The 27,847-nt window shown below is 48.8% G+C and overlaps 1 protein-coding gene across 4 annotated transcripts in view; it reads right to left on the bottom strand.

The window, feature by feature from the left end:
• Window positions 1-605: 605 nt before the first annotated feature.
• LOC122375539 (sodium- and chloride-dependent neutral and basic amino acid transporter B(0+)-like) overlaps window positions 606-27,847 on the bottom strand; it is a 34,857-nt gene continuing 7,615 nt past the window's right edge. Inside the window, exons 1-13 of one of the 4 annotated variants that reach the window (XM_043354993.1) lie at window positions 15,511-15,657; window positions 11,169-11,399; window positions 6,423-6,600; window positions 6,058-6,189; window positions 5,434-5,568; window positions 4,862-5,018; window positions 4,363-4,504; window positions 3,925-4,059; window positions 3,288-3,629; window positions 2,995-3,123; window positions 2,413-2,610; window positions 1,990-2,151; window positions 606-1,745 (exon numbers count right to left, since the gene is read on the bottom strand). In XM_043354993.1, the coding sequence (XP_043210928.1) occupies window positions 1,602-1,745; window positions 1,990-2,151; window positions 2,413-2,610; window positions 2,995-3,123; window positions 3,288-3,629; window positions 3,925-4,059; window positions 4,363-4,504; window positions 4,862-5,018; window positions 5,434-5,568; window positions 6,058-6,189; window positions 6,423-6,600; window positions 11,169-11,399; window positions 15,511-15,543 (2,118 nt within the window). In that variant the 5' untranslated portion in view covers window positions 15,544-15,657 and the 3' untranslated portion in view covers window positions 606-1,601. Of the gene's footprint in view, window positions 1,746-1,989; window positions 2,152-2,412; window positions 2,611-2,994; window positions 3,124-3,287; window positions 3,630-3,924; window positions 4,060-4,362; window positions 4,505-4,861; window positions 5,019-5,433; window positions 5,569-6,057; window positions 6,190-6,422; window positions 6,601-11,168; window positions 11,400-11,913; window positions 12,128-15,280; window positions 15,399-15,510; window positions 15,658-27,847 lie in introns of those variants that run through there. The other 3 variants (XM_043354995.1, XM_043354994.1, XM_043354996.1) reach the window with 3 other exon arrangements.

Raw genomic sequence — 27,847 nt, 5'->3', positions numbered from 1 at the left:
ATTGTTGCAATATCTCGGTAACTACTTGGCCGATTGCGCTGAAAGTTGGCATGTAGGTAGGCACCCACTAGGCACTGCATATCCATGTGCCAGAGTTGGGGTGTTGCTGCACGTGCGCACGTGCAGGGGTCGTTTCCAGATCTCGAGAACGGCTGGACCGAAAGCGCTCAAATTTGGTACATGGCTAGGGACCAGTTAGTAGGGTGCCGTGCACAAGTCAGTTGGGACCCATTTTGCACGTGCGCACGTGCAGGGTGCCGCTTCCAGATCTCGAGAACGGCTGGGCCGATTGTGCTCAAATTTGGCACATCGCTAGAGACCGGTTAGTAGGGTGCCGTGCACAAGTCAGTTGGAGGTACCCCCTCGAAATTTCGCACGTGCAAGGCTCACCCTCTCGCTCGCTCCGTTAGTCGCCCCAAAAGGCGCTATACTGGTATTGAAAAGACTCACTTCGCTCGCTGCGCTCGCTCGCTCGTAACTATAGACTCATGCTAGAGCATAAGATTGATCGGCGTTCACTGACACAATATTTGCAAAATGGAAATTGTAAACAGATACATATAAACAGAAAACGGTCTAAATATTTCCCGACTGGATAGACTGTGTTTTCCGGTAATCATATATTTATCAAATACCCGGACACTCATATTCCTCGTTGGAAGCACAAACACCGTTGGTCACAAAGCTCTCCTTACAAGGTACGCTCACTAAATAAACAACACCATGGCGACATTCTGTCCACAGTTTTATACATTTCATTGTTGCACATCACACAGCTCGCTCAATTACATGACATCGTATTGCTCTGATCTCTCACTCAGGTGGTAAAAGTGAGGCATGATCGTCAAAGAAAACTTCACAATCTACATCAGAGCAAAGGTAACGGGCATACTGGCTTCCAAAAGAGTTAACATAAGATACACTGATAATGTTACAGATGTTTAGACATTACATTCAAATAGTTACTGACGCAGGTTCCGTAAAAGTATGACATGTTTTACCCCCCCCCCCCATGCTACATAAAAACAGCACCTCGAGGACACTCTTGTCACCACTGTAATACAGTTAAAACAGACAGCGCACGTAGCCTCATCCGATGCTGATCGAACAAAATACATCATGCTGCGCGCTATTCATCGTCCGAAACCAGTACCAAATGTTCTGAAGAGTTTGAGCACAAGCAACAGGACGAAAAGTCGAGAAAACGTGGTTATATTTGGAAGGATCAATTTTATAATGCTTGTCTAGTTTGTATGGGTTGAAGCTGTAAAACCATCGCACATTTCTACAGCATACGCTGGTGTGGCTATTTCAAAAATGCTGGAAATCACGCACAGTTTCCGTGCAGTTTCCGCGCACCGATTGTACAGCACCACACTTGTATGGGACGGACTGTAACGTCTTTCCTGGAGGACGGAATGTTTCTACGGCTCAAAATGACAACCGCACGGATAAAACATCCATGAAAAGTTAAATCACTCGTTGGAATGTTTGTTTAAAAGGTGGACGGAACATTCCTTGACCTCGGGCAGGGTAACCGTTCATAGGCGCTGACAGCCAACACTTCTCCGTGATACTGTCTCACCATCGGTGGTTGAACACTATTCTACCTCCAGCGCGGCATTGTCGGCGCCATGCAGCTCATCGCGGCGCATCAGCTGACCGCGCACCGAGAGCAGACGTTTTCTGGCCTCCTTGTCGCCGGGACCCCAGCTGGGCAGGGGACGGAACGACTGGAGGAAATTCTGCAAACACACAGTGCCAGCGTTACCGCAAAGCATTCATTTCTTTCAGCATTCCTTCAACCTTCAACGTATGGCTCTATGGTGATTCGCATGATCTGACTCTGGCATTATTCTGTTGTTGGTGGTGGTGGTGGTTTACAACCACGTATCTCGAAAACAGGCATGACGTGTATCAAGTTAACAACAAACTTACTATTTCCGACGTCCAATATAGAGTCTAGAACTCCTGAGATCTGTGACTTACCCCCTTAAAGGTGTAGTAAACCAGCACGCACAATCCCCAGATGGGAATCTGTAGGACGGAGACTCCGGCCAAAGCCCAGCCAACCCCGACAGCCCACGTGGGGTACTCTTCGTCACCGTAGGTGGGCGGCTCAAACTGGTACGTCGAGTACACGAAGATAATCTGTGGAGAGGTAGTGGAGCGGTGAGAATGGCGGTTTAGCGGTCAGTTCGAAACACAGCAGAACTATCAGGAACGAGGAAGTGGTTCTGTAAAACTGAACCACGGTTGGTGCCTGGTGGTTAGGCAAGACAGAGCCACAACTGGTGTTGACCATCGGCTCCATACCAAACTATACCAATTAGTATGGTGATACTTGCGCAGTACGCCCGAGAGACTTCCTAACGTATGAAGCATCGTTACGTTTTCCTCCGGAGCACATACCCCGAGCATGAATGGCGCGATGAGCACCCAGCACACTTTGAAGACGATGCTCGGCTTGAAGTCGTTCATGAACTGGATGTTGTCACAGAAGCGGTTCACTCCGTACACCCACATGATACCGACTAGCTCGAACACGGCTATCAGCATGACGCCCAGTCCTCCGAATGTGTCCATCAGCTTCAGGACGTACGGACCGGCCTGTGGACAGGGGTCAAAGGTCAGTCAGAGGTCAGTAGGGGTCAGCTGAGGTCAGCCAGGGTCAGCAGGGGTCAGCTGAGGTCAGTCAGGGTCAGCTTCAGCACGCATGGACCGGTCTGGCACCTGTCGTCTGAAGTCAAACAGGTTTAGCGTTCAGCTGCGATCAAGCACTGGTTTGAATTTTGAAGTGATGACTACTTTAAGCGACGTCTCCTAATTGTAAGGTTATATGAGTCATATAATCTGTTGAGTGACTTCAAAGCTCTAAACAATCCTTTTATACCACATACGTGAGATCGGCTAGTTTCGGTCTAAGAAGTCTAGCACATCACCACACTAAAAAAAAAAACATTCTGAAAGGAACGCACCTCGTCATGACCTTACCTGTGAAACGCAGGGCAGTCCGAGCAGGAAGCAACTGCTGGAGGCCGCGAATGTGATCAGAACCTTGTAGTTTCTGCTGGACGGGATTGTATCGTAGATGGCTGTCGTGAAGGTCTCCAGCAGCGCAAACTGTGGGACAAAGGGTGACAGTATGTCAGTGATGCAGAATAAATCGATAACAAATTACGTATCGGAGCTGTTGATATTGGTGGCACGTACAACTTATTAATCTCACTAGCTCTTTTCGACAAACTGTCTCTCAAGAGATATCCTTCTCCATGCGTCTAGCTCACCTCCGAGTCCAGTCCGAGTGTGTAGAGCATCAAGAAGAACAGCACCGACCAGAGCTGCCAGCCGGGCACGTTTCCAATCGCTTCTGGGAAGGCGATGAAGGCCAGATTCTGTCCCGACTTCACCACATCACCGACTTCAACTCCACCCGATCTCGCCATCGAGCCGAGGATGCTGAACACAGCTACAGAGGCAATGATGGAAGTCAAGAAGTCCAGGGAGGAGATGACCATGGCGTCGATGTGGACCTTGTGGTTGAACTTGTTGTAGGAGCCGAACATGATGAGGCCGCCCCAGGAGACGCTGAGAGAGAAGAACATCTGCTCGGCGGCCTTCTGCCAAACCTGCAGGGAGATCCGGTTGTCAGTCAGGTGCCGCAAGCGACAAGATGAATAATGCATAAGTGGAAACGATCCCTGACTCATGACTGGTTGAAGAGTTAAATCATTGTCTAGAACCAAAAAGTATGCAAGGCTGTTGTGTGTATGCAAAAAGTTGTCAGTCACAAATACAGCGATTTTCGAACGGTAGACAAGAACTAGGACTATTTCTAAAAACGATTTTATTCGATGTGAGGTCAATGGGGAGTGAAGTGATTTTTGCATGCATTTGGTAGTAAAAGTATAATTTTTCACTTACAGTGACATCGGCGAGACGCTCCCACTTGGGAATGAAGAAGAACTTGATGCCGTCGATGGCGCCATCCAGGGTGCATCCGTACGCCAGAATGGCAATTAGGAACATATACGGAACGGTGGCAGTCACGTACACAACCTGCAAACAAATAGACGAGAATGTTGTCACGATCGTCGCAACGTATTTCACGGGTCGCAATACCTCCAGCCAGACACTAAGGGAATTTCAATGAGCAAGCTCGTAGTCCTTCATTTTCAGGATTTACACTGGTACCCACGAAACATAAGGTGTTTGTCACTTATTCCCATTTTCTCTTTTTAGAGGAACAGAAGTTAGTTAGATTGTGATTTGTGTTCTATGCAATTACATGGTAAGCCAATCAAAGCACGCTTATCTTTCGGCATTTTCTCAGCGAACGGACCATTCGAAGCTTGTTCTTACCTTGCCGGAGCTCTTGACGCCCTTCATCAGACAGAAGAAGACGATGATCCAAGAGAGGAGCAGACAGAGGGCGAGCTGCCAGTTCATGCTGCCAATGTCTCCGGGCTCGTCCAACATCGGACCCAGCTTCAGCACGTACCTCCTGCCGACGGAAAACACTCAGCGATGTAATATGGTGGAACATTTGGGCTTGTGTTGTAGGCAACACATGGGCCCAGCCGTAACTGATTTGTGAAGAGTTTGCGCTGTGGGACGATATATATCATGCCTGAAAGGCAAACTAACAAAAAACAGACAGTTCCTCTCATTTGTAAAACCAACAAATGTCAAATTTTAAACGGGTCAACCTACGATGTTTCATGTTTATGTTTAAGCCCGTATGTTTAAACCTTGAGAGTTGGGAAGTTAATTGGGCTAACTATACAATCGTTATTTACAGAGCTGTAGAACTTTCGCGCTGCTATTACAGGAAATAATGTCGTTTATCGCCTGAGCTCACTCGAAGTACTGTTGCGCCGCCAGCTCGGAGCGGTTGTGGCAGTTGACGCCCATCTCCGGCAGCATGTCCGTCTTGTTGGTCTCCACCAGCTTCTGCAGGGCCTTGCAGGTCGGGAACGAGGCGTTCCGGACGTAACAATTATCCGTGGCAAACAACTCTGGAAAGGAGCGCATTTTTTCATTGAAGAAGACAGTCCCTTTAAGCCTTGTCGCAGCCAGAGTCGCAGCTACGTCTTGTTGTATCCTCTGACAAGCCCCTCTTTCCTCAACATCCCTCCTTTTTCGCTACGGCACAAGTTAGGAAGTTTGTGTATCAGAGTAGGGCCTATAATAGAACAGCTTCGTCCGTGTCTCTGCTTCTGTCGGTTATGTCATATGCGGACATGACAGATCCTCTGGGTTTTCGCAGTCCGTCTCTGTGATTCATTCACTCCTTATGGCAGAAGTTGGAAGTTATCCCACTAGAGAATAGTTTCACTGGTGGTAACAGATTCATTCAGCGCTACAATTTTAGTGCTACAAATATCGAGGCCAGGAGAAGGGACACCACTCAGCAGAGGCGTCGCTACTCACCGGTGTTACACCACGACCACGGCGCGATGCTGCCGCTCTGGAAGGAGGCGAACGTGAAGAAGAGCGTGTAGCACATGATGACGTTGTAGTAGATGGAGACGATGAGGGAGATGATCACCATGGCCGCTCCAACACCTGCGAAAGGGATATGACGAGTTAGGCAGAGTCCGGCCCGGCTCTGACTGCTGGAAATGGAATGAAGCTGAGCGTGCCTTGAGGACAACTTCTTACTGTGAGGGAGGCAACGTTCAAGTCTATGAAACGAGTGGCATTTGATGTTCGTTGTGAATAACACTTTTATACAATAAGTAGACCGCAAGATGCCTGAGTAAATACGGAGAAAAGAATACGGTTCAGGTCGGCTTACAATTTTATCTATTTATTTATTTCACAGAATCGCCGACGAGATGGCCCATTGATTGACGAAGTCATGACCTCCGTTCTGAACGTCTAAACGCAGGAAATAAATACACATGGCTAATTTTAGTCGTTTGGATGCAAATGGTCAATCATCGAACCGCTCGTTCATAAGATCTTTCACCTCGCATCAATTACTAGACAATCATGATGTATAGCATATTAAAAGTCTGCATGGCTCATGCTGCACATGTGATGGACGCCTACCTTTCATGATGGGCGCCATGCTCCAGACGGACATTGGTCCGAGCTGGCTGTACTGTCCCAGCGCAGTTTCCATCAGGTACATCGGCTTCCCCACCAGAACCAGGATGATTATGTACGGAATCAGGAAGGCACCTGGAAGCGACAACACACGGGCGGTTAGTGGTGGCAAATGGTCGACATTTTCAGCAATAATTTTACTGTGGTGATATGAATCAAGAACAAATTACATTATTTTACGCACAAGGCATACACAGTTCGACTTGTTCTGAACTTTGAGGTTGACACAGGTGACAGTGTTGGACCTGCAACATGTTATGCTTTGCCCGCTTCCCTCTCATGGAGCGGCCAGAGTTCCGAGTTCTCACCTCCACCGTTCTCGTAGGCCAGAGCCGGGAACCGCCACACGTTTCCAATGCCCACCGAGAGGCCCACGCAGGAGAAGATGAACTCCCATTTGGAGCCCCACTGCCCGCGGTCCGGGTGCTCGTCCTCAGAGACAGGGTCCTCGGGACCGCCCGGCGCCTTCTCCGTATCTGCGGGGCTCTGGGGGATGGAGAATGGGAGCTGTTAGAGTGGTAAGCAGTGGTCGGAGGGATGGGTTAGTTAACCCGCGCCCCACTGGGGTCTGCGTATAACACGCCCTACTGGGGGGGGGGGGGGCTATTCATAGCCCCCCTCCTAACTCCGAAACTACTGGGCCTATCGTCAAAATTCAAACGGCGTCTGATAGCCCCGGAAAAACTGTCGAGCGAAACCTAATTTCATTGACCTCGAGGTCACCGATGACGTCACAGGTCAGGTCAAAGTAAAAATTATTAGCATTTTGGTTTGTTCACGTTTTGGGCTCTGGCCGCCGTCCTACAAGTCAGATCAGGCTCATTTTTGGTTCACACACTCGTGAACAGATGCTCTAGATACCCTGAGGGTACCAAACTTGTACTTTGATTTTCAGGTCAAGGTCAGGTCATCACAGGTCACGAAAATATTATATCATGCGTCGGTCACAAGACACATGTTTTATGGTCCATTTAGGCCAAAGATTTTGAATTTGATGTCGTCTGTGTCATTCGAGGTCATTTTGAGTCAAATTTAGCTTAGGTCAGGTCACTTTCAGGTCAAAAAAGGTCAAATTTTGAAGTTATAATTTTTCAACAGAAAAGGTGTCTATTGGATGCAGTTTGAGCTCAGGAACACGATGGTGCTATTTATATTGGCGTACGATGTCAAATACGTGGTGAAAAATTGATTTGAAAAATTAATAATTGTGAATTTTTTTGCAATAATGCGTATAACTTGGCCATTTTTGAAGATATTTAGCTGAAACTTGCTAGAGTTAGTCATAATAACGCGTTCTATCACATATATTCCGGTTTTTTCGAAAAGTCAAAAACTTTTTGGAAAAAATGTAAAAATGTAAATTTTGAATTTTATTACATAAAATTTTCGAAATTTTCAAAATTTCGAAAATCCGAGATAGCAGTTTGATAGCGCAGTCAATTTTGAGTCCTCTCATGCAAAGAAATTGGATCTAGCTTAAAAACTGAGCCCTTGGGAGCGATTGCCGTGGTTCGATGTTTTGCGTCGAAATCGGCCGAACATGACGTCACTCTGACGTCATTTCCGGCCGACCTATGGTAGCTACGAAGTTCAAATTTTGACACAAGGTGTCAAATTGATGCAGCCGAAGGTACTGAAAGTTTGGCGTTGATACGTCAAGCGGTTTGGAAGTTTTTCCAGAAAAACGGGAGGGGGGGGGCTATAAATAGCCCCCCCCCCCCAGTGGGGCGCGGGTTAAACGCGGAGGAGTCACGCACAGCGCGAGTTTCATGATTATTTGTGGAGTTTCATACTAGCGCTGTAACCTCTGACGTCAGCAACACCCTACATCGTTATTGTCTCCATATGGAATATAAAATTATGACCAGCAAAGCATTCGTATTGATAAAACTCGATAATAAGTCGACAACTCTAGAAAAGGTGTGAAAGGAGATGCATGCCCTTCATTAACATTTCTACACACCTATTTCGCAAATTTACCGTTAAAAATTTCAGTATTCTTACTGGAAAGTTCCATGCTGACTTCTCTTTCTCATCAGCATACGCACTACGCAGTTCTACCCTCCCCAACCCCCACCCCACCCATATTCCCGACCCTTCTGCTCGAACTACACATATGCGCCATGTTCTGAGCGGCCCCGGCTCCAAAGGCAGCGGCCCCGCGGCCGGCGCCGGGCCGGTGTTGGCCGGATGCCAGGCCGCCCTGTGAGCGTCCCTGCCCGGCCGTCGCCGGCGGCTCTGCCGCGGTGCCAGGCAGCGCGAGTCATTACGTATGTATCCCAGCCGGCAGGGCCCGGAGAGATCGCACAGACGCCGCCGTGCACATGTCTAATGCATGAGGTCATTGTCGCAGCAGCTGACTTCGAGGGACAAATGTGCGAGGTTTCGGTGACTGTCCACTGCAGAACCGTCGCACCTGGGCTGACTCAAACTGAACGCTGCAGCTGTTGAATGAGGGATGGCTTCTAAGTACCGATCCGTGAAACGACCTCCCACATGTAGAGAATGACCTTTGATTCCCTATTTAGCTCGATCGCTCCCAGTCAAATCCATACTCCTGCTGTTTAAACATGCAAATGACCGTGTTCCTTGGTTCAGAGGTCCAACGGTGACGATTTTTAGGCGACTCGTAGCCTCGCTGGCGACTTTTAGGCTCGTCCTTGACATACAAAGGAGATCCTTCACCTGTCAGCCCCCCACTCGTGACGCTGCACCGTCCTGTGCTGCTGCAAAGGGCTGCTCTAAAGGCCATTCAATGTGTAGAATACTGAGAAACATTGGTTCCTACACTTCGGACGTTAGAATAAGGGCATAGCTTCCTATTCCATCATGCAATTGAATACGAGACTGTCCTTACTGACTGGTTCTGGCGTGGAGCCAATTGCTGCCCCAATCGACAATATACGGTCTGAGATTCCCACTAACACACTACATCAAAACCCTTCGAGTTTTCTCCCGGTGACATGACAGAATGCAGAGCTCGGCCGCGGAGCGTGTGGTCACGTGCCCGCCCGAGGGCAGTAATCAGCTGACGCCGCACGGCTGCGATACCCCGAATTCCGGTCACCGACTCGGCACGAGCACGCAGAGCCGCCAGGGTCACCGCTGGAAAGTTTACTTTTTCTTCTAGTGGCGATAGTGGGTGACCACCAAATGCACCATGGAGCACTGCCACAACTTTAAGAAATTATCAATGATTGCATGGGTTATCCTAGCGACATATATACCAGGGATATTTTGAAAGATATTTAAAACGTTTACGCTTGACGTTGCTGTCTTATGATAAGTTTAAGCATGCCGTTATGCTTATTACGTTCAATGTACACACATTCAAGAGCAGCACCTAAACACTGATAAGGTTTCACTTTCGCTCGCGTATCAGGATGTTTCACTGGATGAACATAATCCTGACATGAAGAATCGGGCCGGGAGCTTTTATTTGCGATTTCGCAACGATGGCTAACAACAATGATGGGGTAGAGCTTATGACCAAACGCTCGAAAGGGATTTTCTTCGAAAGAAAAAGTGCGGATGGAGATCTCTTCTATTCACCATGCTGTAACAATATACTGCGTGGACTAGCAGTTAGCACCACACTTATAGTTACTAGGCAGCACTAGTTACGAAACTCTCCCTCAGTCCTAGTGAGGACCAATGCGATTACCATAATGATCGCTAATGAGACTACCATAAACAACCCTTTCACCTGCTGGCCAAGCTGGAGCCCCCGAGTGCAGCTGAGCCCTTCGTTTGGAGTTATTGTTGTGATAATTCGTGGAGGCATGGCACAAGCAATCGTTGCAAGCTGTGTGCATATTAGCAGAACTGCAATATGTACGCTCATCAGCACCTGAGCGTATGCAGCGATTCACTATGTCGTCACAATGCAATGGCTGGATTTTAAGTGACCACAGAGTGGCGCAGGCTACTGAAACTTAACCCTCGCATGTGTGCGGCGTTTGCCAGCTTCTAATGTGTAGGGGGGGTCGGTTGGACCCCCCCCTTGCCGTTTGGCCCCTGATCGAGCTAGAGCTTCGCGGAAAAAACGAGCGTGTTGCCCGTGACGAGAGGAAGCCGATGATACCCAATTTTAAGGTCCTAGGTCATTGGTTGACCTTCCAGGTCAGGTCAATGACCCAAAGTCGGGAAAATCGGGACCTGTTAGAAAGTCGTAAAGTGTGGCTGCTAAGGGGTTTTTCGGGGTGCTGATCACGAATATCGTGTTAGTTTTGATCACAGATGATGTCTTGAAGCATTTAGACCAGGTCGGGTCAGGTCAGGTCAGGTCAACCAGTAGGCGTCGTGACGGGTATTCGTAGTACGTGTCAACCGCCTCTGACAGCTTCGTAACATGTTACGAAGTCACCAAAACTACTTCGTAAATGTTCAAATGGTTGCTAAATTCGAATTCAGCTCCAAAAACTAGTCTAGAAACATGTAAAACTCGAAAAAGTGACCCGAGGTCACCCGAGGTCACCAAAGGTCAATGACCTGACCTGACCTTCAGGTGACCTTGACACACACGGGAGTAACATCAAATCACATGTTTGAACGTTTGAAACCACGAAAAGCTTGCAAACACGCGGCTAGTGCGAGCCGACATACGCGAAATCGCGATTCCGGCCAAACATGGTCTCGGAAAAGAGGTCACAGGTCAAAGGTCATTTGGGTCAGGGTCATGAAATTTTCAGGGTAGGTGTCAAATTGATCAATGCGAGGGTACTGAAAGTTTCGTCGCGATCGGCCGCTTTTTACGCGAGTTATTCGCGAAAACCCATGGGGGGGGGGTCCATCCGACCCCCCCCCTACACATGCGAGGGTTAATCCATTTTGAAGCAGCAAGGGATAACAATTCCGACACAAAGGAAGCAACCGAAATGGGATAGCTGAGACGGAGAGAGAAGCTGATGCCTGATTGCACTATTTGTTATGCTCTGAGTTTGTCGTATTCACATATTATGCAGCGTATCCTTTACTGCATAAGACGTGATTGGCCATATATGTAAACAAGATTTTGGTGTATTCCAAAACACATCCCGCCGTTTTGGACTCACCTTTGCCCCCTTGTCGCTCTCCAGGATGGCCGGCACGTAGTTGCTCCTCCAGTTGGAGCCAGGAGCTTTGGCTCCGTTCTGGACCCCCTGGCCGTTTTGACTCGTCTGCCCATTCTGCTCGCTCGCTCCGTTTTGCGCCTTCTTTTCCGTCATTTCGCCGCCAATTCTGGGCATCTCCCCAATGCGGGGAGGCTCGTTTGGCTTACGGTAGCTCACGAACTGGCTTGGATCCTGAAAAGAAAGGAAGTAGCAATGAATACGACGTTTGAATAAGCCGCTAAGTAGCGAGTTCCTTCAAAACAAGGTTATTAATATTTAATCGAGGTAAAGTCGAGACGGTCTCCAAAAACATAAAAACCTCTCAGAGCGATACTCTGAAAAGGAGGACACATCTCCTCGCAGCAACAGAAGCGTCGTGTGACTGAGCTTAGCAAGAACAATACTGCAAAGAGAACAATGGTCATGTTTTCATTTTCGTGAGCGCACATCGCCTGCGCAGGTCATACATGTGGCATGAGCTTGCACAGAATGTAGGCGCCGCGGCCGCGTAGACGGCTGGTCAACAAGGCGCTGGAGACTGCATCGCGGAGATAAGGCTAACACCAGAGACTCCGTCGCAGCACAGGGCACTATCCTCATGTGGGTCCGGCCGGAACAGCATCGCTAGATTATTTTTAAATGGAAAAACAATGTTTGATGTGTTTTAATTGTTGAGAGAAAGATAGTCTGGAACGATTTACATTACCTTCCGGAATGATGATAAGTCAATTCAGTTGAACTTCGTTTACCGGTCCTCATTTACGGCTGCGCCTATAGCTGATCTCCACCGCACCACAATGCGTTTTCCACCGCACCTCAGCCCACCTCTCCCCAGCACACAGGCTGAACACCACACGTCACACACTCGTCTGCTCGCTCCTACTAGCTACACGTCCCTCCGCTCCCACCAACCACCGTGAAACTGGCGACGACGCACCCAGTCCCGCCGGCGGCAGTGTGCTGTTTTGACGCTTCACCTGTAACCTTGAGACTGGGCGAGGCGCGCGGGCTTACTGAAGCCCTCGGCCGACCTTGGTTGACCTTGGATGTCAGGGCGACGCAAACGCGATAAGATGGGCTGCGATCGGCTAGAAACGATAGTCCCATCTCTAATGGAAGGTGACTTGAGGTGTTCTAACGGCCGCCCAGCGGATTCCAAGAAACTAATGAATGAAGCCTTAATTGTTTGGCTCTTAGGGATGACAATCAATCGCCGATTAGAGATGCCACATTCTTGACACTGCTCTGGCGTAATTCTAGATGTGTCAAAACTGGTTAGCTGTGGCGGCTCTTCTGCAAGAGTGAGTGAGAGAATGGATATTCAATGCGCATGCCCGTGTATTTTTACGGTGCGTATTGCGTGCTCAGCGAACCGTAGCTTCATTGAGAGTTTGCCTGCGTGAATCACTCTGCAACCAACGAGCCGCAAATGCCAGCATCGCGCCGCAGCTGCGCTGGTGCTCACACCGGCGCAGTTGCTGCTTCTCACACAGAGTTACCGGCTGACGTCACGAGAGGTGATTGGGCTGACTGAGTCGGTCGTTACCGGCAAGGGAAGAGAAGGTCGAACAGTGACTGTTGGTGCGGGAGTTTGCGTCGCGTGGCTGGACGTGCAGAGGCCATCAGGTGAAGACGTTGGATTACCAATGGAGAAAACAGAGAGGGGAGAGAGAGAGAGAGAGAGAGAGAGAGAGAGAGAGAGAGAGAGAGAGAGAGAGAGAGAGAGAGAGAGAGAGAGAGAGAGAGAGAGAGAGAGAGAGAGAGAGAGAGAGAGAGAGCTATTAGAGGTCACAGCACAGGACAAAGGTGGTGGAGAGATTGAGTAAGAGACTAGTCAAGAGAGAGGAGACGTAATGACGAGAGGACCATGACACTGCGAAAAGTGACTGATTGGAAGCATTGGTCAGATAGTAGCTGTGAAGAAAAAGGCTGTGGCGCCTCGAAGATGATTAGGCAATACCTACGACCCATTTCGGTGGCATTTCAATCAGGTGCGACAAGAACAACACCGATAGGCAACGCTGCCAGTTGTCCGAACAGCTGTTTCAGAGGTCGTTTTTAGCGGGCTGACCCGGGTGGTGAGTCTCGGTCCCCAGGAGTTCTGTTGTTATTGCTGTTTTGCTCTCACTCGTTCTGACCTCTCCGTTACAGGTCAGAGCGGCGTCAGAGTTCACGACCTGAGTTGGCTATCGCTGTGATTCCGACTCCCTAACGGCCCGCGGCGCTTGGAATGAGAGGCGTAAACATAGTAATGGGCTACTGGCTTCAACTGTGGACGTGTCTTGGTATAAAGCTAATCTGGTATGTTTGCACCATGACCGATGACGTTAACTATCCGTAACGATCCTTTATCAACGATTCATTGGCCAAGTGGCTGATAAGTCAACAATTCACGATTAGACAGATATTCATGCTCCCGAACATAAGTAAGAATCAAACAGCTGGCAGCTACCTATAGAGCATCTAAACATCACTCCTTTGCAAAACCATTACCCAATCTCTTATCGCCGTCAATCTATGATTTCCGATCTCAGCATCAGCTGACTCCAGAGGCTACCGAGGTCCTCTGAATCAGCAACTCATCTCCTCCGCCCCTCTCCCCTATCGTTCTCCGTATCTACCCCACTAGGAGGTCAAGGGCGCGCTGTCGTCCCCGCGCCGTCCCTCAGAAGCGGACAGGACTTAACGGCACGGCCAGTCCCGTCCTCCGACCCACCACGCACTGCCAGCGTGACCATGTCACCTGGCTCGAACTCAGGGCGCCGCGCTGGATGGTAGTACCCCGAACAGCACCGCTGCATGGTCATTAAAGATTCAACAGGTGGATATATTACCGCGGCGGTGAGCTAGAGTCTGCACGGCCAGAGAGGGACAAGGCTAACGTGATTGCATGGGGTGATGGGTTTGTTGGCCAGGGGATACAATGCCTGCTGCTGGAAAAGCGCTCGGGATTTGACATATCGATGAAATGCGATTGATATGCGCGATATTATGCTGCTTATGAATGCGTAACGGGGAGCGTTTTAATGCTCCATAATACCCCCATGTCTCAAGAAAGATTATGTAACCTGTCCTCATTCAGCGGCCCTTCTCTCAAATTTTATCTCGCACAAAACCATTCAGAGAGCAATAAGGCAGAAGTCGAGTGCTCCTGAAATAGCGGTGCTTATCAGTTTCCGATGCGTGAGTGCAGTTTAATAGGTGTTTTCAGCACCCTGTTTACGTGTTTGCGGAGGGCATCCCAAATTCCAGGTAAGTGCCCCAAAACAGCCACGGTAGAGGGAGGGGTCCCAGGACCTCCACGGCGTCAAGTTTACCACAGATGGCAGGGGCGACACCGTGGTGCCGGTCTTCTACGAGTATACCGTAATGCCACTCAATAAACTAATTGGGAGCCCTGAGTCCCTGAGCCAGACCACATAATCCAAACATCCGGGATTAGGTGATCAAACCAGTATTGATCACTACTAGGAATATAAATTCAACACGATTTTATTGCCCCGACTCATACGAGTGCAGCGTCCCAATTTAGTATCATCCCCTGGCTTCAAACATGCATGAGGAACATAAATAATGCGATGTGGGGCGTTGAACCGCACCAAACGAAGGCCATTCCCACAACTAAACTACATACCTACTATCATGGTTCCTTCCCTTTAGCCGTGGCTAACTATTGCAGTCCCGAGGGACAGAGACCGGCTTTCCTCTGCCCTGGATACATGTCGCCTCGGGCACTCAGAGCAGTGGAGCGTGTGTGCTATGTCACGCGAGTTCGGGAACCGGATGGACACGGCAGAGCTTTGGCGAGCCTTGGGAAATGGGAGCCGACGTGACGCCACGGCTATAGCGCTGCAGTGCTCGGGTAAATCGGTGCAGCATGATCGTGTGAAATTCACAAACTGAAAGCTTGCCAGAACGGGAAAAATTGATATTGTACAAAATGTAAAAGTACGTTTTATATATAAATCTTATATTATGCACGTCTGTTTCTTGCAGACGCAAATCAAACCCTCCATCTATGCCTCCATCAATGTAAGAAACCACGATAGACAGAATGAATGGAACAGCCTTACCTGAAAATCCCATCAGGTCATTTGCTGTCCGAGATCGTACGCCGTTTTTGTGATCCGTAAACCTGTGTCAGCAGTCGGTTGGCAGGGCTCTCTGACGTGCAACAAACACCTCTCTCCCGATCACCACAGCTCCTGACGCCTATCGGTCCCACCAACTCTCCCTTCTCTGACCTTCTGATCGTGTCAAGGACACTGATCACCCTCCCCTGCCTCAGCCAGTTCGTACTCACGCTGACATTATAGCTGTGAGAATGGGAGGGCATCTCCTGTACGGTCCTCTGATTGCTCGCACCCTCCTCCAACCAACACGCAGCTCCGCTCTGCCCCGCCGCTGGCTCGTCGACTGACCCCGGCGCGGCGCCGCGGTCGACCTCCCGCCGGCCAGGCTAACGCCGCTGCCGTCTGCGTCATCCACCCCCTCCTCCCCACCCTCCCCTCCCTCCCCCCGTCCAGGTAGCCTGGAGATCAGCTGCACCGGTCAACCGACGGTGCTGCCACCGCGCGGCCCTACCCGGAAACTGACCACAGAAAAACAACTGGGCCGAGCGAGAAGGCGGTGGCTATATGAGTGGGTTTTTGTGGCTTTCTCAAGGGTCTCTTGTTACGGTATGGGCACCTGTATGGCGATTCGTACGGTTACGACCGAGACTACCAGGCTAAACAAAGTCACAAGCTAAATTAAATCGCCCGAAACATTTCGTTTATCTCCAGCGTATGCTGTTAAAACGACTCCTAACGCGATCTAGTACTACACGGAGGAACCACGGATAAAATGCCGTGCCCTTACACCCAACAAAAGACATCCTCAGTATAAAGCGCATGCCGTTTTTTATCTTTGTGTTGTTCCCACAGGCTTCACTACCACAATAATCTTGCAATCTTTGTTTGGCATCCGGAGGTGGCTACAGCAACAGTGAGTGACCGTCCATACGAAAAACAAGGACACCAACACAAAGCGACCACGCCGGGCGGCGGAGGGGCCACACTGCTCTGTAACTACCTGCACTTCGCAGGGGGCCGATGACCTGTGTGCCCGACTCGAGTTGGCGGCTCCCCAGCTGTGCCCGTGCCTGCTACACCCCTCCCAACGTCACGGAGCGTAACGTGACGTCACACCCAGTAGCGTAACGCGCGCCTCTGCCGGATGTCTGTGAGTCAGAGAGGCAGAGGGGGTCGGGACCCCTCCGTAGTGCACCTGGTCCAGCGGGGCTCACCAACCGCGACGGAGAGCCGTCAGCCGAGGCGCGGAGGGCAGAACGGAAATGGGAGCCGCCGAGGGGCCTCGGGTATGTTCAAGGCTGAGGGTGATGACGCGCTTTCGAGGAAGGTGCAGTGCGTCATTCAATGGCACTCGGGTGTGGGGGAATTTGTTTAACTGAAGAGGCACCGATGTGCAGTGAATATGCACATGCTTGGAACGCCATATGGTCAAACTCACACATTTTGGCGAAAAAAAAAAACGATAACACATTTAATCCTTTCGACCTTATATAATTCAAAAGGACGATTTAAGACCTCAATGGTCAGCTTTTATTGTTTATATTCTTAAACTCACTCGAGCCCCGCTACAATCGATCAAAGACCTCAGTCCTCAAGTGTCGGCTTTTATTGTTCATATTCTTAAAGGGACTATCCCACCTTCTAAAATGTTGTTAAAACCAGTTAAATTGTGCCCGACTTTATAGATTGGATGACCAGGAACACGGTTCTGGCATTTATTTTTCATTAAACATCTTAGGCTTCCCATATTCCAAACACAAACTTTCAAATATGTGACGTCACAGCCCAAAATTACCTCCTTCCCCAGGCCACATTACTGTCATAAAGCTGATTCTTTTTACTCTGTAGGCACCACAACAAAGTTCAGACCAAGTTTTAAGCGATTTTTCAACGAACAAACCCATTTAAATCAGAATGACTAAACGAGGTGACGTCACACTAACGGTCGCTCCATGTTGAAGATAGGGCCTTGTACAAGGCCCATTTTCAAATGAAGGGAACGAATTTCTTCAACACCAAGAGGCCGCGGGGGTTGCAACCTAGATAGATAGTGGTTTCTGAACCTCGCCGCAAACTTGGCTATCTCAACTCAAATCCCATGTTAACCCTCGCCCTGGCAGGGGGGGGGGTCGATGCGACCCCCCCCCCTAAGGTTTTTCTAAGATAGCGTGAAAACGGCGGCGCGCAGCGCCGCCAAATTTGGCACAGCCTATGGGGCAACCTTTTTACACATGACCTGAAAATTTCAGGTCCGGGTGACCTTGGGTCAGGTCACCAGGTCAGAAAAACCGGTACAAGGTCATGGTCAAATTTCAACTTTCTTTATGCACCTGTCCAACTCACAGTTTTGGACCGATTTCCTTCAAACTTTCAGGATGTGCTAAGTTCACCAAGTTGTATAACATATATTCCGGTTTTTTGGATGTCACTGACCTGAGGTCAGTTAGAGGTCATTATGTCATAATGTTAAGCCTATGGGAAAATACTAAATTCGGAAAATACTGGAGATATCCGCTTCGTTTTATCACTTTTGTGCTTTCAAACCACAGTACTTAACAGCAGGTCACTTGGTGCTTCTTTGTTTGGTGTACTTATCCATGGGTCAGGTCAAATGAGGTCAACTGAGGTCAAATGACGTTTTTGCTAATAACTTGGCACATAATGACGCTAGAGCTTAAAAAATGGTACCATTGTGTTCCTGATGATCAGCCGAATCGAATGATATGCGATATGATGCAATTTGGTTAACTTAAACTTAATCAATTAATTAAAGTTTACTTAAAATTTAAGAAAAACTTTAAGTACACTTAAGCCAGCTAAAAAGTATGTCATTCGACGCGCCTTGACGTGCTGAGTTCACTTGTGCTTCTCTTTTTGCTTTATCTCAATTAGATCAAAAGTTATAAGCGAAAAACTTTTGCCCTGTTTTTAGCGAAATTTTTACATTTATACCCCCCAAAACCCCCCTAAATATCGACCTAGAGCAACCAAATTTGCACAGGGGCGAGAACTCCAGGGGGCCCACCTACCTACCAAATTTGGTGTTTCTAGGTGCCATAGGAGCCAATCGCGAGGGGGGGGGGGGTCGCATCGACCCCCCCCCCCCCCTGCCAGGTCGTGTTATGAAAAATGCCCTGCCAGGGCGAGGGTTAAAGGTGGAATAGTCCCTTTAAACTCACCCGAGCCCCGCCACAATACCCACTTATCCAGCCTCTCATATACCTACAGCCGATTTTTAAAATGTTATACGAAGCAAACGTGTCGAATCATAAGTAGTTCCGATAAAAAATCCGTTAAAAAGTCACAGAGCTAAGAAAAAGTAACAATCGTCGATTGTTTGGCGCGCGGATCAGACAAACTTGCCGCGGTAGCCGCGTCGCATCAGAGTAGTGTGCGTGGTCGGCCATGAGTTTTGGTGAGATCTGAAGTTTTGACCGCCCGCGGCCTACCAGCGCTGTTTCCAGGAGCAGTCGAACGGTATACGCAAACAGAAAACAAAAGGAGGCCGCAGCATACAGTTCACCGAGCGCAAAGGGATCAAACGGGGTGGAAAAACGAGCTTCCGCCCCATGATGCTACACTGAAAACAATTCAACCCGCGGATTGCGAGTTGGCCCGCGTATCGCGGGTATTTTGAAGAAATTACCCGCTCTGCGCGAGTTTTTGCTGCCGGGTAGGCTGACTACCCGTTTAGCTTCCCGCGTTTCGCAGAGCATCCCGTTATCATCGTAGCTTTCACCCGCTTCACGGGTGTCAACGCCCGCTATACTCGGGTAAAACAGCAACCCGTCATGCGCGGATACATGAAACCTCCTCTGGCGGGGTCAATCACTCGTCCGCAGCGGGTTGTGGCCGCAGGCGTTACTCGCGCCCACGGAGTAAGCGCATCACGCAGGTTTTGCATCGTGTAACTCGCTGCGCCAAGGTAGGTGACATGCTATACGCAGGTTGCCTTGATCACGCATGTGTCATGGCTGATGACCACGTGGACTTTCTGGATTTTTCTGCGGAACCTGCAGCAGCCTGCATACGCCGGTCCAAGGCCATGCATGCGCCGGCCTGCTTCAGCCCGCGCAACCCATGTTTTGATGATTTGTGGCGCGTTGTGTGGGCGCCTTCTCTTGTGTGACAAGTTGGTGGTGTTTCCTGAAGCTGGCTTTGTCGGCTGCTATACCTAGGTTCCTATGATATACCTACCAATAGATATCCCACTGATGCACGGCATTGGTTTTGAAATTAATACTTTTGACTTCGACGCTCAAACGAGTGTTGAAATAAGACGCGCCACAATAGTCGCTTTTCGGCTCGGCTGCGTGCTTGTGCAGGCCTTGTGCAGGGGTAGAGATGTGCAAGGCAATTGTAATCGTAACTGTAACAGCTGTGGGGCTGCGTTCTGTGAGTTAGGAGGGTACTTAACGGGCTTGGGACATTTGAATCATTGTTTGGATGACGTCACGTCTTGGCCGACATAATATTTCGCTGGAACGCTCAGCAGAATATTCTGCAGTCCGCGAATCTGGCGCATTGTGGTGAAGTTTGCAGACCGTTCTTAGCACATTTTATTGGTAAAAATAAGCCTGGATTATATAGGGTAAGGTGCCTAATTAGCGACCCCCTTAATTTGAACCGTCATTGCTCACGCTCTGTGGGTGCCACTGTATTACTGGCTTGATTTTCGGAGAGATCGTTCATTTTTCTATTAAAATATAGTCATTTTCTGCCCCAATATTCACTAACTTATTTGTAGTGAGCATTTTGGCAGACCATTGCAAAAAACGCTAATAGGGAACTCTTCCCGGTTAGCGACCGGGGAGGGTCGCTAATAAGTCTATGGGTTTCCCCATATTAAAAATGGCAAAAAATGCGACGCCTGAAAAGATGAAATATGATCTCAAAAAGGTAACCTATACGCATAGCACTCAATCACTCGAACATGCACGTTTATCCAACACATTTACGTAAGTAAAAACTGATCACGTGATGCACTGAAGGTGAAAAGAAGGCGGAAACCCAAATTTTGCGGGCTATCTCGTATGATATTTGAGGTCCGCGCTGAATTCGGCACCCCTGCAGTCGGTGACGACATTTGGCATCCCCTGCCACACATTGCAAGCTTCAGCAACACCTCATTTTCATTTCTCCCTTTTCCCCTTTCTTTCCCTTCTTGAGCTATTTGCGACCATGTCAGGCGCAAATAGGAAATATGAGTTGCGACACATTTTTAACCGCCATGCTGTGCACAGTTGAGCGATTCACTATGGGAAAACGGCAATCAATTGAAAAAGGAATGTCGATTCAGAATAAAAAAGGTGCATCATCCTAATGTGCATCGCTTTTCATCAGAGAGGGCCCAAACACACACTTTTTGGATAAGAAACTCGTCATTTTTATTTAAACTCACCTGAAACGTCCCACCAGAAACATCGACGACCGGAAAATAATTTAATTTGATAACCAAAGTATGGCTGACCTTTTGACGATGTTTTTACCGCGTTTTCTCCTGCCAGTTTTTCTGTAGGGAGGTAGGTCGCAAATCGGAAAGGGTCGCTAATTAGGCACCTTACCCTATTCCCGACCGGGGCTGGGAAAATGCGTTTTATTCACCGAGGTTTTTGTGCGGAGGACCGAGTGCCGGTAGGCACGAGGTCCGTAGCAAAAAACCGAGGTGAATAAAACCAAGATACCTATAAGAAACAGGTAGGTCCGATGTTTTGAGTAAAGCCCAGTAAAGCCCTGGTGACGTCACTGACATTTCTTATATGGAGAATTTCGCCCATAAGGAAAATATTTTACATACGGAAATTTGTATTTCATTAGGAAAAAATACATTCTTTCAATTTCATCATGATACTTATATAATTTAATTAAAAAACTTGAAATCCTTTGAGTGCTTGTCCCAACCCCTGCTATACCTTTGGTCACGTGACTTCCATGATAAACTTTGCGTTTTGCAATGTTATGACTTAAACAGAAGCAATAAATGTTACAAGCGTATTATTTATGATGTTTTAGGCAGCAATCGTGTAATAACATCCTTGAATTATATACATTCTGCTTAAAAGAGGTCACGTGATGTTACCAGATTGTGCTCGGACAGCAGTGGCGGATCCAGGAATTTTCGGGAGGGGGGGCGGCAAGTTGAAATAGGGGCGACCTGGCAATCCGGGGGCGCCAAACCGTCGTCAAAATCGAGAGTTTAAAACCCACGCCGTGAGGGGGTTTTGTTGTCACGTCCCCCCTAGGTTTTTCGTAAATATGTTTAAAACGGCTGCGCGCAGCGCCGCCGTTTTCAGTATACATTATCAGTTATCATATATCTTTTCTGCACATGTTGTAAAATGTGAGACCCGGGTGATGCAAGGTCAGGTCACCAGGTTATTCCACGTGACCTAACCTTAGAAAAAGTTCAAATGCTCACCATTGCTATACCGACTGAACGATCGCTTTGAAACTTTCAGCAGTTGATGAAAGCAACAATATTCATGAAATGTATATCTCGGAATTTTGATATGTGACCTAAGGTCAGGTCAGCTTTGCGACCTCTATTATGTATAGGTAAGTCTATGGGAGAAAATTGAAAGGCATCTCTTTTGGACGAGCGCCATTCTAGACAATCTCAAGCATTGGGATACAGATAAAATTAACACACTTAATAAGAACATTGCACCTGTGACCACTCATTAGTTGTGTTCCAGAGGTTATCCCAGGTCATGAAAGGTTCACAGCTGTTTTTTTGTAAATAACTTTTGATAGATACATGCTAGAGCGATAAAAACTCAGTTGTGTTCAGCTCGACGATACGGATCGACTGATATGCAATATGATCTTTCCCGGTCAGGTCATGACTTTGACATGAGGTCAAATTCTCAAAATTGCCTTTAAAAGTCATCATATTGTTCATTCGACGCGTCTCGAACAGAAACGTGATGCTGGCAAATGTAACGTCGAGACTCTCTTGAGTCAAAAGTTATTACAGGAAGACATTGTTAATTCGTAAAACGGCTATTTTTAGAGTTTTTGCCCTCCGAAGACTAAACCGTTAACCTTGCGACATATCTGAGGACAGGTTACGGAAACACCTTTGAAAGGGCTATCGAACGCGCTTTTCCGCTGCACTATAGCTGTATTGGTATCCGAGTTAGGTATGTGCCGGTGTTTCGAAAAAAATGTTGAAATAGGCAACATTTTACTTTTGATGACCTATGGTGACCTGACCTTTCACCTGACCTAAAAAATGACAGAGTTGTTTTCGTCCTGTTTTTGGACGATCTTTCGAATGCCGCTTACCGCGTGTCGCTACGCGGCCCAAGAGCCGAGTTAGACGAGGGGGCGTGACCCCCCCCCCCAGCACGGCACGGAAAGCTTAGACCACTAGCACGGCGCGGGTTAAATGTCGTAGATTGGCGCCGCTTCGTTAGCAAAAGAGATAAGCAAAAAGGTGGCCTCCATTTGCTGGTGCGTCCTTCTTCTCCCGGTGATGTCCCTCTTTTCTGGAAGCGTCTCACCTATGCTGGTATGCCTCACTTCTCCCGGGGGCGCCCAACCTCTGCTTGGATCGCCCAATCCGTCATGGGGAGGCTCACTTTGCTGAAGTCGCCTCATTTCTTTTAAGAACGACCAATTTGCTGTAGGCGGCCCACTTATCTGGGACGCCCATTTTTTGCTAGAAGTGCCCCTCTTCTTCTTGATGCGTCCCGCTTCTACTGGGAGTGCACCTTTTCTGTTAGGGCACGCCTTTGCTGCTGGGGAGTCCCTTTTTCTACTGTGAATGGGGCGGCCCTTTCCTGTTCGGCGACCCCAAATTCTGCTGGGGGCGCCCCATTTCTGCCCAACTTTTGCTGGGGTGCCCCTCTCCTGCAGGAGCACTTATCTTTTGCTAGAGACGCCTCTTCTGGGGGCGCCCTTCCACTGCGGGGGACGTCTCTCTCCTGCCAGAGGCACCCCTTTTCTTCTTATGGGGCTCCTCTTTTTGCTTGGGCGCCCCTCTTCTGCTTGGAGCGGGACACCACTCTCCTTTTACTGGGGCACAGCCCCTCTGCTGGGGTTGCCCTTCCGCTGCCTCAGGGGCGCCCCTCTTGTGCAGAATATACTCCTTTTCTTCTTGTAATGAGGCGCCCCTCTTCTACCGGGGGCGCCCAACAGCTGCTGTCTGCTGGGGCGCCCATCTGCTGCTGGGGCGTCTCTCGTCTGCCGGATATTGTCAATGGGGCGCCCCTATCCTGCTTGGCGAGCCCAACCTCTGCTGAAGGCTCCCCATCTCTGATCAACTTTTGCTGTGGCGCCTCTCTTCTGCTAGGGCGCCCCTCTTCTGCTGGAGGCGCCCCTCTCCTGCAGGGGGCTCCTCTCTTCTGCTAGGGCGCCCCCTTCGCTGGGGCGCCCGTCTCCCGCTGGAGGCTCTTTTCTCCTGCTGGGCCCCCTCCGCTGCCGGGGGCGCCCCTTTTCCTGCCAGTGGCACCCATTTTTTTATTATGAGGCTTCTCTTTTTTTGTTGGGGCGCCTATCTGCTGTTAGGGCGCCCCTATTCTTCTTGGAATGGGGGCGCCTCTCTGCTTTTGCTGGGGCGTCGCTCCTCTTCAGGGGGACACCTCTCCTGCCAGGAGTGCCCCTCTTGAACAGAAGGCATGTTTTTATTCTTGTAATAAGACGCCCCTCTTCTGCTGGGGGCGCCCATCTGCTTCTGGGGCGACTCTGATCTGCTAGGAATGGGCAATTGGGCGTCGCTCTCCTGCTTGGTGAGCCCAACTTCTGCAGGAGGTGCCCTATTTCTGCTCAACCTTTGCTGTGTCGCCTCTGTTTTGCTCGGGGCGCCCTCTCTGCCGCGGGCTATGGGCGCCTTTTTCGGATGTCGGGGGGGGGGGGGCGGCCGCCCCCGTCGCCCCCCCCTGGATCCGCGCCTGTCGGACAGCATCTTCTTGAACCTCGATTTTGAGTACTTTTTACCTTCATTGAGTCCTAATAACGGACGTTTTTAGTTATAAAATGAAGCAATGAATCTATTGAGGGCAAAATTTAATCATTTTTGCACTTTCAAGCCGGGCTATCCTGGCATGAACTTCGGCCGGTTTGTGTGTGAAGCCTATGGTGAAGGGAAAACTTCACGCCCGGCTGACGTCACAGACCTCGGCTACCAAATCGTGTCCGGTGGGGGTCGAATAAAACTGCATTTTCACAGCCCAAGGTTGGGAAGAGATTTACCACATGCCGTACCGGCGCAACAGTTAATATCATATTCATTTGATATTTTACACTTTAATCTTAATATTGTGTTAACATTATATTAATACTATGTTCATATTTATAGTCACCGTGATTATTTTGTTTGTGTTTTTCATTATTAGGCTGCGTTGAGCATGAAAGATGAAATTCCTACTTCCTCCTTATTTATGGTTTGAAAAAGCTGAGGATGAAGATGGTGAAACGCCAGAAGTTAGAATAAAGATATGGAGTCCAGCAGGAGTGAGGAAACCGTGAGGAAAACTAAAAATTGGGTGAAACGCTGAATCAAACGTGTCTTGGATCCCAGCTGGAACAATATCAAATGTTTCATTGTGGCACGTTAAGATGCTTCACGCATTTAAATTGTTCGTTTTTTGCGTGCATTATGTAGAAATAATGATTATTCCGACCATGTTCTGCAGCAATAAATACATTGGCATTGGAACGATAACCTTGTTTAGTTGAATTACGTTGACAGCAAAAGTATGTAAACACGCCGTCACTTACTTTTGCTGTTGCTGTTAGTGAACACACTATCCGTAAATATCTTCTTTGAAATTGGTTCTTCCGCTCAGAATATTCAGTAAAACTTTGTCTGGGAAAATCAAAAAGCCCTAGGGCCGAATCGTTTCCCAAATACCTTCAACCAAGGCTATAGAACTCGCCTTCAACATTAGCCGAGGCGGGCCGAAGCCATTTCCCAAATGCACGTGCTAATGTTAAAGGGATATCTCGGCATGTGGTAAAAATAAATCTTTCCCGATGCAAATGAAATATTTGTCCAAACTATTCCTTAATATTTAAAACACTATAGGCGGATTCATGTCAATTGTCTAAGATAAGCCTTTTTACTTTCTGTATTGAGTCCGCCGTCAGTTCTTCATTTTAATCTGATATACACCGACATTTCAGTCGCTTTGCGTCAGGTCGCCTGTGGCGCAGTTGGTAGCGCATCGGTTTGCAATATCAAAGATATCGGGTTCGAATCCCGGCGGGTTGGCGGCGTTTTCCTCCTTGAACGCCGCCACTGGAGGGTACTTTACCCTCCAGCTGATTTGGACACCCTACCAGCGGATATTTGTACTCGCAGAAAGCGAGTTCCCAACCCACGCAGCGCAGGTATAATACGCCATGTGCGGATTGTGTACCCGCTGCGAACGGGTAGGTTGCCTTCTGTGTGTGGGTTGAGTCCCCATCCTATGCGGGTTAGGTACATACACAATATACTCGGGTTGACAGCCTGCGATATGCGGGTAAACGCACCCGCTGGTAGGGTGTCAAATTAGGTGGTGGGTAGGTGTACCCGCCAGCAGCGGGTTTTACTCGCTGTACGCGGGTTGAATTGTTTTCAGTGTAGTGTCGTAGAGGAAAAGAGAAACTACGAGCACTCGAGAGAGCATCGAGTGTGCCTGACAGTACAATGTTGTAATTTTTTTACCGACCGAGAGAGGTGTTGTCCGGTGCCATTGAAGACACCTGGCGGCCCGACCCTGACCGACCAAAGTCGGACCATCTGACCGGACCCCGACAGAAGGCGGACCAATTGACCGGACCCTGACCGATCGGACCATCTGGTCCAGAATGGGCGGAGGAAGGCCGTGTCAAGGTGGCCTGTCGAAGACATTACGCCACACTGCACGACAGAGCGTTTGACGGGAGGAATGGCGGAAACGGGGTGACAATGAACGGCTTTTAACATGTATTGTGCATAATGCATCAATGCCTATCAAATATTTATTCCCCGGCACAACGCAGTGTGAAAATGCCGCTGTGATATCTGTATTATGCCCTACAACATTACAAATAGCATCCTAATACGGCAACAAATGATATCCCAATATATCACCAATTGTTATGTATTTTTTGATGTAGAACATGATAAAAGTATCTACATAAGTGAAATGTAACCATTAGGCAAATACAATATCCCAGAAACCTACCACACTATTACGCATTCGGGTTTCCTTCATGAACAGCAAATAGTTACCAGTACCTCGGTCAACTCCAGCCTACTGAAAAAGGTGGCACAGTCACAGCGCCAGTCATTCTGTCCCAATGTTACCGGCTACAACCGGTGCAGAGCTGTTCTCTAGTTCACCGTTTTCCTGCAGGCGGTGATGGTCGCACTTACCGTCCAGTGGGGCCGCCACGCACGCAGTCACCTTGACACGGCAGTTCCCGAGTCCCTACTGCGCACCGGAGAATACCCGACCGTCATCTCCGACCGAGTAATTCGTGATGTCCCCGGGGCAGACAGCACTTACGCCCGATTTCAGCGGACGCGCAGGATCTGTTTTTCGGGTGTTCTGTTTGTGAGATGAAGCGATAAAAGAGCTTGTTTAGTCTCGGAGTGCTGGAGAGTTGGCAGGCCTTGAGCTGAAGAGCTTTGGTGAGAAGATAGGATTTTCAACTTTCTAGTTCGCCACCTCATATGAATTGTATTGTCTCCATCTTCCTCTCACTCGCCACTCTTTCCACTTCTGTTTCTCTCTCCTTCATGCGCCCCGCTCCCTCTTCCCTCTTTCATAATTCACTTTTATTTAGCTATGTTTGTTATGCTTACTAAGACGTTTCAGATGGTTTACCTCTACGGATTGTGCGAGAAAACACCGTCTTACGAACATATACTTACTCGAACTAATTTAGTGCGTAGGCATTGTAACCTTTGTAGGGGTAGCAAGCATGTCATGCATCAAATAAGTTTTGCATAAAATGACTTTGAGAGCGAATGCATAAGCATGAAACTTAGCCTTGGTGTCTTATTCGTTGATTCATAACTAAGATGATGGGCTGCTAAATTCAGTCCCCTCTGCTTGAATCGGAAATTGAACCCGACCAGACCATTTGACCCTCCAGTACCTGCAGCATATCGATTCCGTGTGCTGCAGTTAAATATGTTGTGTCCTTGTTTACTTGCAGACAACTGGACCGCGAGACCGCGAGAGGCCCGCCTCAGCAGAGAAGTGCTTAGTGTTCGTTCACTACCACATAGGTACCTATACTATGTATACCTATACACCTATGAGCAGTGAAATAAGCCTTATATCTGATCAGCCTCAATCCCCGTTTACCTTCAGCAGCAATGATCGCTTGAAGGAAACTCATGGCTCAACATCTTTAAACATTTTTTTTCACGTTGCTGGTCATATAGTGCGAGGAGTTCGGTTTATGAGACTTGTGACCACATGTCAGATGCGAATCTCGAATGCATGACAGTAGGTCACGGTAGACTCTCGGGTGATGTAACGTCAGTTCAGTCGACATTGCTGTGTGACGCAACACCTGCCAAAGAGACGGTGGCACTGACCGGGGGTTGGTCTCCGGCGGCGAAATATCGCCCCCGGCTCCCGC

The sequence above is a fragment of the Amphibalanus amphitrite genome, unplaced genomic scaffold (assembly GCF_019059575.1).
Source record: "Amphibalanus amphitrite isolate SeventyFive unplaced genomic scaffold, NRLGWU_Aamphi_draft 001865F_arrow, whole genome shotgun sequence".
Taxonomy (NCBI): Eukaryota; Metazoa; Arthropoda; class Thecostraca; order Balanomorpha; family Balanidae; genus Amphibalanus; species Amphibalanus amphitrite.
Note: the sequence above shows the minus strand (reverse complement) of the source record. Positions and strands in the feature narration are given on the sequence as shown.